General features: G+C 36.4%; 2 protein-coding genes across 2 annotated transcripts; one reads left to right on the forward strand and one right to left on the reverse strand.

Annotated features, from left to right (window-relative positions):
• Nucleotides 1–1,620: 1,620 nt before the first annotated feature.
• On the forward strand, nucleotides 1,621–6,763 carry LOC115974606 (NADH dehydrogenase [ubiquinone] 1 beta subcomplex subunit 2). Its single transcript, XM_031095025.1, has 4 exons — nucleotides 1,621–1,787; nucleotides 2,331–2,376; nucleotides 2,477–2,539; nucleotides 6,431–6,763. Exons 1-3 carry the CDS (start codon nucleotides 1,684–1,686, stop codon nucleotides 2,537–2,539), a joined length of 213 nt encoding a protein of 70 aa, XP_030950885.1. The 5' UTR covers nucleotides 1,621–1,683; the 3' UTR covers nucleotides 6,431–6,763.
• Nucleotides 6,764–10,420: 3,657 nt separating this feature from the next.
• On the reverse strand, nucleotides 10,421–11,107 carry LOC115977707. The gene has a single exon (XM_031099733.1). It carries the CDS (start codon nucleotides 11,105–11,107, stop codon nucleotides 10,421–10,423), a length of 687 nt encoding a protein of 228 aa, XP_030955593.1.
• Nucleotides 11,108–14,329: the final 3,222 nt, after the last annotated feature.

Genomic DNA, 14,329 nt, shown 5'->3' on the forward strand with positions numbered 1-14,329 from the left:
AGGACTATGCAATGCCTTGGTTCTGTCCAAAACCTAGTTTTCCACATCCAGGTAGTTGGTTTTCCCACAGGCTTGAGTCCGAGGACTATGCAATGCCTTGGTTCTGTCCAAAACCTAGTTTTCCACATCCAGGTAGTTGGTTTTCCCACAGGCTTGAGTCCGAGGACTATGCAATGCCTTGGTTCTGTCCAAAACCTAGTTTTCTCTTTGTATGGGGCCTTGGCTTGCCTTTAGCTCTAGGGGAGCTAGCTCTTTAGCCAAGCCCCTTGAGTCTATCTATACGGTTAACGTTACCAAGCGCCTAGTTTGTTATGTACGAGGAGCTTTAGCTTTTAGGGGAGTTAGTTCTTCAGCTAAGCCCCTCGTCAAGAAACGTAGCCCCTAGTGAGATTTTATACCTGAACTCTATAACCAAAGGTTAGAAATATCAGAGGAACTGTTTCGACCTACCACCTGCGCCAACACGCAAGCCTTTCCCACAGACGGCGCCAATTGTAGGGTCACGATTCGTGGCGGACCGTAACAGTGTCGGGTTCGCACGTAAAACGGCCCTAACAATATCATTTGTAGAGCGTGGGTTTGAAAGGCTAGGCCTTGATCGATAGGCGGTGGGTTTTTCAGGGGATTCATACAAGGTTAAATGATCGTCACTCCTAGAGTACTTCTCATGGAGGTGGGCTGGGAGGCTCTCGTTTCTTGGCCATTTTTCCCAGCCTCTTCTTTAGGTTACTTATTTTTCCTTTTATATTCGCCTGCTTCCACTCTCCGTCATCCACGTATAGGGTCAACCTTTCCAAGGCTGATACTTGTCCCATCAGTCCATACCCAAAGTCGTTGGGGGTGGTTGTAAAAGCCAAAGAATGCGGCTCTGTCAGGTTCAGAGTATTGAATGGCAGTAAAGGCAGCTTTCCCTAGATATTTTAAATCTTTTTTCCGAGTTTCAGTTTTATACCGTTTTTACCCTTCTTTACGAGGGGGAACTTTGGGTCTGCCGAGGACTGAACTACCCTCGGCGGTACCCAAAGGCTATTTTGTTGAACTTGGGCCATAATCCTCCTCGGCTTGGCCCATAAATCATTTACGCCCTACATTTGGTATGGTAGAAAACGTTGTTTGTAGTTGAATAAAAATAAGTACAATAAAAGTAGAAAACATTTTCCACTATTCAAAAGCAAAAACCATTTAACCCTAAAGGGAAGGTTTAGTGGTTTCTAAGGCCTCATGATATTCATGAGATTTTAGTTTCGAAAATTCTCGCCAATATCTTGGTAGAAACAATTTTCTAGAATGTTACATATTCAACAAATTACCACAGATAAACTAAAATTTTATTTTCTTAATCAAGTCTATTTTCCTGAATGAAAGTTTTGGTCATATACTTATTTGAAAGTAAAAAAAGTGTATGTCAAAAAAAGAAATCAAGAAAGATTCATTTTTCAAAAAAGAATAAAATAAAAAGATAAGCCTCAATTGGGCCCAATTCTCACTTTGAATCATAAATGCACCCAATTTCTGAAGGGTGAGATTGGGCCGAACGTGAGTTTGTTCGATTTTCTTCTTGGGCTGTCAGTGTGTGTCTCGGTTTCTTTTCTTTTCTTTTTTGGTTGTTTTTATTTCAGGTATTTTCAGCTATAGACTCGACTGAACCTTTGCTTACAGATATAGAGTGAGAGAGAGAGAAATATGGCAGGAGGGCATGGAGCGGGAACTACTTACAAGGGCATCACGGTGCACCAACCAAAGCGCTGGCACTCCATCACCGGCAAGGGCATGTGCGCTGTCATGTGGTCAGTGTAGTGTTTGACTTTCATTTCTTCTTTTCAATTTTTGTTTTTTCTATTAATCGAACCCCTAATTTTGTTTTTCACATCCTTTAATAATCAATTTCTTACTATCAATCAATTGGTTATCTACTAATTCAGTATCTCAGATCTGCTTACTTCGTGTTATTTTATCGTAATCTAGGTTCTTCACTGTCTTTCTCAGGATCTGAAATGTGCGAACGTTATATAGAATTAGTTAAAAAAAATTTATTTTTGATTTGGTGGAAATCTGTGTTATAAATTATAAGTGGGTTTTAGCTGTAAATACTAAAAACATAGACCCAAAAAAAAAAAAAAAAAAAAATCTTGATGGGTTTCAGGATTCAACAACAGGGTTTTCGGAGCTTAGTTTATTTTTAGTATATAATTTAGTATATAAATTTTGCCAAATAAATGAATGTTGACAATGATGGTATGTGTCCATGGTTTTTTTTTTTTTTTTCTTTCTTAATTGTGACTTTAATTTTCGGGTGTGTTTATGAACTTTATTGGAATTTGATATTTCAGGTTTTGGATTCTGTACAGAGCCAAACAAGATGCCCCTGTAGTACTGGTAAGAGTCAATTTTGTTTCAGCTTTCTCTGTATTTGACGCCTCTTTCTTTATAATATGATTTTTTTGATTTTTTTTTTTCCCCCATGTTTCATCTTTAGGGTTGGCGACATCCTTGGGAGGGCCATGGTGATCATTCCCATGGCGATGAGCATGAACATTAGGTCTGTTGTATCTTTCTTTGCTTTTAGCTACTAAAAATTGGATGCCTAGTTATCATGAAGTGCTTTATCTACTGTTCAATCAAATGGGTTTATCCACTCTTTGGTACTTGTTTAAAAACTACTAGAGGAAGTCTTATTGCTTTCATTTGATTGTTTATTAATGAGAGCGGAATTCCTCCTTATAGGCTATACTTACAAATCTTTCTTGTTTGAATTAAAGACTAGGTTTTGTGTTAAAATGGGTCATGCTTGATGGCATATATGGATGCATATACATATTCTAAATATTGCTTGTATATTGGGAAATTACTGTAGCACACTGAAAAGAACCTGGCATTTGAAACTCTTTGACTAAACTATGTCCTAACTGATAGCAATTTAGCTTTTAAACCAACATTCTAGGAGGAATTGTTGTAAACTTGTATATTCTGCATTGTGTAGTAAGTTGATTATTTCTGTTAAGTTTGAAATATTAGATAGTCATTGCTTATCTCTTATACATTTGTCCATTAAGACAGGCAGGCAATAGAGAAGGGAAAAAAGAAGGGTTTCTTTTTTGGAAAAGGCTTGTCTCCGAACATGCTTGGATCCTTGGGCTTCAACCACCAATAGAAAGATGACATGTATCCTGACTCACTTGGTTGGTTGGGTTAAGTTGATGTCATCTTCCTATTCTTGGTTGGAGCCCAAGGTTCCGAACATGTTTGAAGCCAAAATTTGTCCTTTTTTTTGGAGGGGGTGGGGAGGGGGGTGTTTGGGGAAGGATTTAAAATTTTTATTAGAAAAGTATTTTGAGAAGTGAAACCCTTGCCTTCTCTATCTATCAACTTGTGAGCCCTCTTTTGGAAACTCAAGAGGAAAACAAACAATCTTCAAACTTCCAATATCAGTATAAAAACTGGTAAAGTAATTAGCCATAGACTTCGTTTCTCTATAAACACGATGAATTTACCAGAAAAACAGCAAGTGTAAAAGGTTCAGTCATAAGTTGGCAATACTCTTTCACTTTCTGTGGATTCAGCACTTTTTTTTAAAGGATCATCTCAGTACAAGTCTGTATCCATATTACAGTCCTTTTCCACTTGTAACCCAAGCCTAAATTCCTAACTGTCCCCAATTCATCATGCAACACCAAGGCAGGTTAAATTCTTCTCAGATAACAAGCCATCTGGATTCAGCAACCAAATTCCTTCAGGAGGAGGGATACACCTACCTCTCTCTCTCTCTCTCTCTCTCTCGATAAGGAATAAGATTTTATTGAAGAAAATAAGCTACCTTATGCATACAAGATGAATGTGTAAGAGCATCCACATTGGTGGAGCTATAATTTTAGCTATTTGGCATCACAAAAAGCTACTTTATCTATTTTACCTTCACTTTACAAAACATCCAACATTAGTGGTTTTATTTTAGCTTTCAATACAATAAAATAATATATCCACTACAATAAAATAATATATCTATTTCAATAAACAACCATCACAACCGCCACCACCGGTCAAGCACCGCTTCACACAACCCACCACCACCACCGGTCAACCACCACTTCACACAGCCCACAAATAGAACCACCAAAATCAGCCCACAACTGCCCAAGAAAATCAACCCACAACCACAAAAATAAAACCCATAGCAACCCAAGCCAACTTAGCCAAGAAAATCAACACACAGCCACAAAAGAAAAACTCAGGCGAGATCCATCACAGCATGACCCACGAACCCCACGGCACAAACCGATGACCCACCACGGCATGACCCATGAATCAACAAAACCCATTTAACCATCAGCAAAACCCATTCAACCATCAACAAACCCCATTATCAACCATCAACAAAATCAAAACCCATTCATCAAACTAAAAATAGAACCCATCAACAGAACCCAGTCACGGCGACAACACCGTTTTTTTTGTCAATCACGGTGACAAAATCGAAACCCATCACCGGCGATCATGGGTCTTGGTGTTTGAGACGGAGAAAGACTGAGAGATAGAGTAGAGGAAAAATGAGATAGCAGAGAGAGAGGGGTGGAGAACGAAGAGATTGGTCAGTGCTGGGTAGGGGCTTCAGTTGGCGCTGGGCAGGGGCTTGGGTTGGCGGTGAGTGGAGGAATTGGAACTTGCAACGGGAAGAAATGAAGAGTGTGAGGACTGAGGGGAGAGAGGAGCAATGGGTAGAAATGGGAAAGGAGGAGAAAGAAAAAAATAAAATAAAATATTCTACTCATCAGTGTGAACACAACATAAAATAAATTTTTTTTTTTTTTTTTTTTAACTTTGAGCTACAGTGCACAGCTGAGAAGCCAAAATTTTTGGCTAGAGCTCCACCATTGCAGCTCCACGTTTGTGATTGGTGGTGCTAAAAATAGCAATATAGCTTTTTAGCACCACCAATGTGGATGCTCTAATATAGGCTATATAGCCAAAGAATTAAAAAAGAATAGGAATTCCAAATGGAAAGAAAGAGAACCAATGAAGTAAACGACATTGTCAAAATTGGTAGGCCCTAAATGCAAGACCAATCAAACAAAGTCCTAATAAAAGATGACGTCAGTTGGACCACTGAGACTTCTATGCAATCAAAAGTGCTGTGATTTCTCTCCATAATATCCATTGCAAGCGTACTGGGCTCAAATCCCAAACAAATGATGAGTGTTTACCAAATCAATTTCTCCAACCACTTAACAACACTCCCTAGAATCACCCAATGGACACCAATCATAGGGAAGACAAAAACCCTTAGATCATGTGCAACAACACAATGCAACAGGAGGCTGCCATAGTCTCCCCACTTTTCCTACACATACAGTACCAATTAACCAAGCTATAGGCTCTCTTAATAAGGTTGTCATATGTTAGGGTCTCTCCCCAAGCTACTGTCAAAACAAGCACTAACCAATCTATTTTTTGTTTTGTAAGCCAACACAGACATTCCATTTATAGGAGCTTCTTATTTTTAGCAGTAGCAGGCTAGCAGCCGCCTTGAGGATACCAGAACATTTGAGTTGCAAATACTCCCCAAGTTTCTAGACCAAACTCACATCTAAAATGTGAGCTTCTAGATTATACATTTGAGCTTGTTATTTTCAGCAGTAACAGCCACCTTGAGAATACCAGAACCTTAAGGAACTTTTTGCTTTTGTTATTTGATTTATTTGTCATTATATTTGAATCTTTATTCTTTGAAGAATGGTGAAAATTTGGCACGTAATGAAAAATGTTGAGCTGCTCATGGAGAATGAGGGAGGTTAATTTTTATTGTACTAATAAAATAAAAAAAGGATTGAGGGGGGTTATTTTAGAAAGATGTCCACTTAGGGTATAATTTATAATACTGAGGATTATGCATCTGGGCAATATTGAGCAAAAAAGATGAAATTTCTCAATTTTTTCTTGTTTGACTCGTGTACTCTGTGAAGGTTTAATAATATGGAACTTAATAATTTTATCAGCTATAATTAAATTTTTTTTTTTAGTTCTATCCTTTTGAAATGTGCCAATGTATAAGAAAGATTATGTTTGAACTTTGAATTATAGGTGAATGTCAGGATACTTGGTTAGCTTCATTACATGATACTCAAAAAGGTTATTGGTATGGCCACTTGTTTAGGATGATCTATAGACTATAGCCTGTAGATGAGAGTGATAGCTGTGCCTACTTCCAGAAATATGAGAGATTCAAAGTAACTACTATCTAATGTGTGTTTGTTCTTATCCTGTCAATGTTCATGCATGAATTCCTTCTTTACAAGAGGTAGCTGGCAAATGAGTTGCACCATGATTTGGTGGACAAATGCTTACTAAGATCTTCTCTCAATTGTATATTTAATTTTTAATAGTATAAACTGCAAAATAAATTGGACGAAACATGCTCAGATTCTATTATTTGCAGGCGTCCCATTGAGCTGAAATGACAGGACAAAGAATTCTGTTGGTGGGGTTCTTGGCACAAATTTATGTCAATTTTCTTTGTTTGTTTCAATAAAGTGATTGTGGAAAAGAGATTGTATGGGCAGGATGCGATGACTAATGAACATCAAACTTCATTTCACCATGTCTGTGACTGAGCATGAACATTACTTCGGTTTTAATGTGTTATTTACGTTCCTGACCTCCTATCCTTTCGTGTAATATATTTTTAAGCAGCAGGGAATCCTATCATTTTTCCATACATAGCTACCTGTTCTTGCCCAAAATAATGTCAATTTTAAACCTTATTGGCTTCTATTCATTTTAATTCAATTCATCGTTTATTTAGGAACACAATTCTCCCTCAAATTGAAATTACCGTAGGTTTGATTTATAGAAGAACAAGAAAAACAAGTTACAGAGATTTGTTTGGTACTCATATATTAGTCTGTAAGCACCTCAAAGTAATCCGAAGTTACCCAAGCTCACTTTACATGAATAAAATCTGGGGACACAATTTTGAGTAGTTGTTGAAATGGATTGTTAATAAAATGATCTCGATAGTAGAGTCATGTGAAAATAATGCTATTCTAATTACTATTTATTACCTTAATAAGTTGTAAAAAAGATTTTGAAAAATGTAATATCCATAATGTTGCTCTTAAAAAGTTAAAAACACCGCACAAAATTGAAGAGCTCGATACCTTCACATGCTTAAAACTTGGACTGGCTTTTGTAGTGTGGTGTCGTTTGACTGGTCTCTCCTGTCAAATTCGGGCTAAAGGCCCGTACCAGCTGATATGTTACCTCTAAAATCATCGAATGGATGAACAGGCTTGATTCCTCTTTCTTTTAGAATTTGACTGGCCTGAGGCCTAATACGCATTGAATTCCAGTGTAACCCTTCTGCTCCTGCTCACACTTTAAACTATCTTCCTTCAAATTTGAGAACAAGTTTATGTTTTTTGTTTTTAATAATTCAAAAGTTACAATCATTGAGGGGATTTGAGCCCTGAATATCTTTAAAAGACTGAATTACAAAGTTCTTGGCAAATTTGAGAACAAGTTAAGAACCTCGCAAATCACAATTATTTGTATGGCTTCATTAATGAGCTGAATGGGAAACATTTCTTACCGCAAGACTCGCTGTGTAAGGGTCAACGGCACAAAGTATTGAAACAATCACTGGCATCCACGTGTGTAGGAGAGCTTAAGATCAGAGGAGGGCAACAAATCTGATTACCCATCCGTGTGTAATATTTCTCAAATTGATTATTTAAGAATAATAAACATATATTAGATTCTCAAATCATGTTAGCTCCCCAACTCTTCGTCATAAGTCAAGAAAATTTAAGGTTGGCATGGTTGTATAGTGTAGACAAAGGGACGACCTACCTGCCTGTTTAGCAAGGTTTACAATGTCATCACAATCACATGCCAATATACATAGAAAAATGTGCACGGAATCTTAACTTTCGCGAAATCTGTATATTAGCGCTGAGGTTGTCTTTCAATTGCCCAACATGGCTATGAGCCCTTGTCCACCGTCACAAGAGAAATGGTTGTTGGGATGTTTGGTTTCTTTTGGTTATTGTTCGAAAGTGGGGAAGAATTACTTGACATTAATCAAGGAGTATGCCGGAGCAACAAGATAAATAGAATTGATAAGAAGCTTAATCGTCTAGCCAGACTGGGAAAATAAGTTCACATCACATGGCAAAAAATCAAGGACCAAATAGTTGAAGGAAAAAAAAACATGGCCTTAAAAAAGGAAAAAGAACCTACTATGTCTTACTCTTTCTATTATCTTCTTTGCAATGGGCAATGTGTGATTGTTCTTTATTATTATACTTATTGCTAGTGACTCACTTCTTAATCATTGCAAAATACCTAAATTGTTTCTCATGATAAGGTTGTGCTCTTTATAGTTCAACTGACACTTTTTGGTATTTTCAACAAAAATGTCCAGTCAAATTCATATCTCCTCTCTCCATTGCAACTACAGAATTATTAATAAAAAAAAAGTCATGCTCAATTTTTCCTTGAATGTATCTGATAGTGTTTGTGATATTGTTGGTGTTAATCTAAAATTTCTAGAGTTTCTAAAGATATGACAATTATTGTCACAACAAGGAAATTATATATGTAACAACACGTAGAAAATGACATGAGGAATAGATGTGCTATGACAGTTATTGAGCAATGTAAAGGTGCACACAACAAGGGCAAGTGACACAAACTAGTTTTAAGAAGTTATATAAATAGTATCAAACATTGTGACAAAGTGTTATTCAAGCTCAATGAAAAAGAGACATGTGGAAGGAAAAATTGTTAGTACCATCAAAGGCCTTAAGTACAAATAGAGGATTTGGTCTCAAGAAAAAGATACCACTCTCTATTAACGAACTTGCTAATACAGAGATAATTGAAATCATTTAACTCATTGGGAGATTCTCTCGTAATTCATAGAGCTTTAGAAGGTGTTCATACTTGTAAACAGTTTCTTGTAATTTTGTTAGTCACTTTAATCTTGTTTATACAAGTTTATTTTATTTTGATTCTAGTTCTTAATTAGTTGTTAGTTGTTAGTCGTATTTGATCCATAATGCATTATCTTTGATCTAATTTAATGTTTAGAATAACTAAGGCTATTATCTGTTCATTGCTTTGCACATTTTACCTTCCAACTGTTTACTATTTATATTGACTAGGCTTCGAACTACTCTGTTTATAATTAGATTTAGCGTAATAATGAATAACTTAGTTGCTTGGGATCCAATGACATTTTATCTTACCTAGAAGTTTAGACCTTGAACTTGGTAACTTAGAATTTAGTTTTTAGCTTTCCGTAGTTCATTGTGATTTGCATTTCCTCCTTCGAAAATGAAAAGTCCTCTTAAAAGCTTGGTTAAAGCCTTAAAGGCATCAAACCACATATAATCCTTTGAACAGGTTGTTTAAAATACTCTCTAACAGACGTGAAGCCCAACTTTCCTGCTTACCTTTTTTTCATCTGTTTCACAAGGCTCGGAATCTACCACCAAATCCAACACTCTAGACTACAAGAAGTGCAAGCAAATCCCATTGTGATCAAATGACCTTCTCAACATCAATAACCCAACCTGTCTCCTAGTTATGTTTAGAGAAAAGAAGAGAGTTTAGGGGATGGGAATTTTTGGTCAGGAAAGAATGGAAGGAAAGAGTGGATAATCTCACTCTCTCTCTGAGAGCATGGATCTTGATTGGTGGATGAGAAAGTAAGTGGGTGGGTTGGGACCTGTTAGATATTTTTTTGTTTGAAAAAAAGAAGAAGATATTGTGTCATTAAAAATAAACAATTGCATTGCATCGTTATTCACATATGTTGAAATTTGAAGAACAGATATTATAGATATTAAAAAATAAAAGTGCTCAAAATGTAAACTGCATAAACCAATTGTGTGTTTTCACTTGAATTTTTATTTTTGAAGTCAACATTTAAAGTTTTGAGTTGTTACGGATTCTTCTGGTAATCCGCTCAAATATGATTCGTTGGTTTTGGTAAGGAGACTACTTAGCTTTAGAATAAATTATTCTTCCTAGTTTTCCTTGTCCGAAACTTTGTTTGACTCATTTTTAATTTACGGCCCCAAAGACATGGTTTTCATTCATTATTTAGAAAACAATAATTAATCAATATGAACTCACATGGATTCATAGAGTTAAAAGAAAAACCAAAAACAAAGTACATTAACAGGTTGCAGGCTTGTACAGGCTTATCTAGTAGAGTACAATAATACAAACATGGCTAAACTTCTTTATAACAATGAATAAAAGAATATTCTCAGGAAAAAAGAAAAAAAGAAAAAAATAAAATAGAATCAATGACTATATCTAGCTTTGTACTGTGCCCTAAGTGGTGAACCAGAGAGAGGCAAGCCTTTAAATTGGGTTGCCAACCTTGGGATTCCCACTGTTACGTACGTACAACTAGCTAGTTTGTTAGAATGTTGAGAAGTGAAACTCTAGTCTGGATCAAACGCCTAAACATGCAATCCAGCTCAGCCTCAAGATCTTCAATGGCAATCTCCACTGCCTCCAATCTTTTATTCGCACTTTGAAGCGCCATTACATCGCACATATCATATAAACCTTGACTACCCACGCGTATGAACCTTGACGCAAAAGACCCTTTAGCTGATTTTTGATCCAGCCATGGTATAGAAATGAGGGACAATAGTGACTCCACGATAGTAATACTAGTCACCTTCACTTCCTTTAGCACATCAACCACTACTTTAAGGTTCTCATCGATTGGTGAGTGATTCGAAACAATGGATTTGCTCTTAATCCCTTTTAAAGAATTCAAGCACTTCAATGTTTCCTTCTTCAACTTCTTTCTATAGTGATTATAAGCCGCAATTTTGGTACCAATATCGGGCTCGCCAATACATACTATACGTAATGTGAATTGAAGATCATGGAGTTGTTCTTTGACGAGCAATAGAACATCTTTAGAAATGCCACACACGTCCAACATTCTTAGAGATGCCTCCGAGACCTCATGAACCCACTTTTCTTGTCGATGGTGCACAAGGGATTGTTGGATAGTGGGTGAATGAAGAAGGAGATTGGCAGAGTTGTGTAAGTCTCTAAGAGCATCAAAATTTGGGAGTGCCATAAGAGAAAAAGATGCGACTCTGAAATGAATTTATGTTTATGAGAGTATAAGTACTTCGTAGCTAATTTCTTCGTTTTGAGTTCTATTGTATATAGAAGCCTATAAAGACAGGAAATCCTGAATCAGATCTGAGGTCCTTATGTGAACAGACCATGAAGTACCCTTCCTATAGTACGGCTGAGCACAATTGGCAACAGCTAAGAGACCAAGTTATTTGAAGGAACCTTCCGTTAGAGATAGTGAGGCAAAGTGTGCAGTGGCTAAGATTTTGTTGTTGGTGAATAGACTACTATGCTAAATATTCATGCACGAGGTGGGAGGTGCCAACCTGTGTTAATTTTTAATTCGAAAGAAGACAATTATGTCTTGCAAACAAGAGACTTTAAAAAAATGAGCAATCAGCTAAAGGGTAGGATCTTGTCAATAAAATAAAGAGGATAGAGATCGCAGGGTTAGTTACAACTGTGCATGGTTTTGGTTTCTTTGTGCACGACATGGAAATCTGAGACTAGCTAAGATCAACATTTGCGGTACCGACTTCATGGAAATTCTTGGGAAAGTTCGTCACCATCCGGATCAGCATACTTGCTAGAAAGGTTAGTGGTCATAGAAACAAGCTGAACGATTCGGATAATGCTAGTATATGATTTCGGATAACGTATGAATTTTCACGACGGTTTGTCGAAACTCAAAATGTTTACTGTATGTGTTCTGAAAAATCAGTTTACATACAGAAGATTACATAAGAGAGAAGAGAGTAATCAACCCAAAGAGTTTTCATGATTTGGTAGTATGTGTTCACAAGAGTGAGTAGCTAATAATCCAATCTATGTGAAAATTAGGCCGAATTACAACAGTTTTTATATAACATAACCTTACCAAGTATAAATCTCCAAAATACTCCTATATCCTACTCCAACAATTTATATGAAAATTATATTTCTTTTTAAAATAGTTACAAAGGATTTTGATAGAGGTTGCCCATATTGTTTTAGAAACAAAATAAAAAAAGATTTTTATTTATTTATTTTTATAACTAGAGAATAAAATATTTTACTTCCTAAACGCAATGTTGTAGAAACAACTCCTTTTGTTGCATTTTTACATTTTTATGATTTTTTTATGAGATAGAGCCATGAGAACTTAATTATCTTTATGTGTGACACATATGGTATAGAGAAACTACATTTGTGGGAAAGAAACTACTTGAAGTTACCACTCACTTATTAGGTGGGATGGTACCTATCTAGGGATGACAATTTTGCCCTACTCCGCCTTGACCTGCTCCTCCCCACTTCACCTCATGCAGGTTTTCCCCTCTTCGCATAAATGGAGGGATGGGGATGAGACAAGATTTTAGCCCTTACCACGTGGATGAGTTTAGACATTTTAGCCACACCCTGCCCTGTGTTAATAAGGGCAATAATTATAAATTCTTTAACACCTTAAATCCTACTATTAAACAAACAAATCAATACTAGTTTATTTAAATGCATGGATATTAAGATTTTTGTTTTTGTTGTGATATTATATTGTTAAAATCTTAGATAATATTATTCATTTCTTGCTAAAAATTAGTTTGATTTAATAGGATAAATTTAGTTATAATTTCAAGTATATTTATATTAATGAAACAAGTTTTATTAAAAAAATTGTAATAGTTGTAGGGCAAACTAACATGAATTAAAATTTTAAAAGGTGGGGTGGGCCCCAAGGAGGGGGGATGGGGCAAAAAAGTTTTTCCTATTATACGGAGTGGGGTGGTGATGAAGTAAGACAAAACTATGCGGAGCAAAAGTAAAAATCTCATTCTTCGCCCTGTCCCTTCCTATTGTCATCCCTTACCTACCCAAGGTTTAGAGTTTGGGATTGAGGAAGAGAGGGTCCTAGGTTCTAACTCCAAGGGAAACACTTGTTAGATTTCAACAATAAATGAATAATGATAAGGGTAAAAATATAGCCTGACGGACCTCCTTTAAATAGGCCTGACGGATCCATGTTTGTGGGCCGATAGAAGGCAAGCCCAACTTGTGCAAATGCTCGTTATGGATAGATACAGCAGAAACCCCAAATGGAAAATACTTGCGACACACACTTAATCACTATAGAATCCTTAGGTAGATGGAATCCTAGCGTGAAGAGGATTCTGGAAGATACGCGCGTAAATAAAGATCTTCTCTACAAGGAAATGTCTTGTCCATCACGTTTGAGACTATTCAAGAGGATTCCTATAAGGAAAAGACTTCTACACCAAGGAAGAGAGACCAACCTTCTACTACTATAAAAGTCTCAATACACTCACAAATCAAGGTACGCATAATTTATCCTTCTCTAACACTCTAGAGTTGTGAGAATAGTTCTAACTTGACCTTCAAAGGGTATTTGGCCAGCTCCATACCGGTACTCTCTATTAGGTCTTCTCTCTTTTTTGTGCAGATATCGTTACGAGCGTGCAAAGATCGTGTAGCTCACTGGTGATATTTACGGTATCAAATAACATGTGCCATCTCACTCTCAGCTTCTATAAATTGAATTTTCTAATTCACCTTTTGCAGTTATTTGTGACTATATAGGGAACTATGATCACTGATCCAGCATCATGTATATAAAAAGAATTAGAAGAGGTTAAGCCCTTTTTCTTCGGCCGACATCATACAGAATGGAGAGAGATAGAGAGAAGCCTGAATGGATCCCACAACTTTCTTTTTCCCAATGACATTAAGGTCATATTTTCTTTCATAGTTTGGAGAAGTTGTGCACGAAAAGACATCTTCTCACTCAATATGCTATAAAAAAAAATAAAAAATAAAAAATTGTGGAAGTAGATGACTACAGGGGGGTGACATTTTGTGCTACCTTCTAATTGGATACTGCATGGGTGATCTTAACTAATTAAAAAACGAAGTCTTTTCAACCTTTTTAATTCAATCATGATCAGATTGTCGGAAGCCTCTCCAGTCCCTCTCTTTTCAGTTGAGGCAACTGAAGATGTTACATCTGGACTCGACAAATGGGTTCACCTGAATGGTTGGGTTAATTTGGGTTTTGGAAATTATTAGTTATTTTTTTGAACGTCGGTGAAGTGATGTTCATTTATCTTACATCCATAATAGACCCATTATAAATAGTATGACCTATCATAAATATAAAAAGATTGAGTATTATGTTACTGCATTTCAGGAGTATTTTATAATTACTTATATATGTATTGGATTAAAACCG

The sequence above is a fragment of the Quercus lobata genome, chromosome 2 (assembly GCF_001633185.2).
Source record: "Quercus lobata isolate SW786 chromosome 2, ValleyOak3.0 Primary Assembly, whole genome shotgun sequence".
In the NCBI taxonomy this organism is placed as follows: domain Eukaryota; kingdom Viridiplantae; phylum Streptophyta; class Magnoliopsida; order Fagales; family Fagaceae; genus Quercus; species Quercus lobata.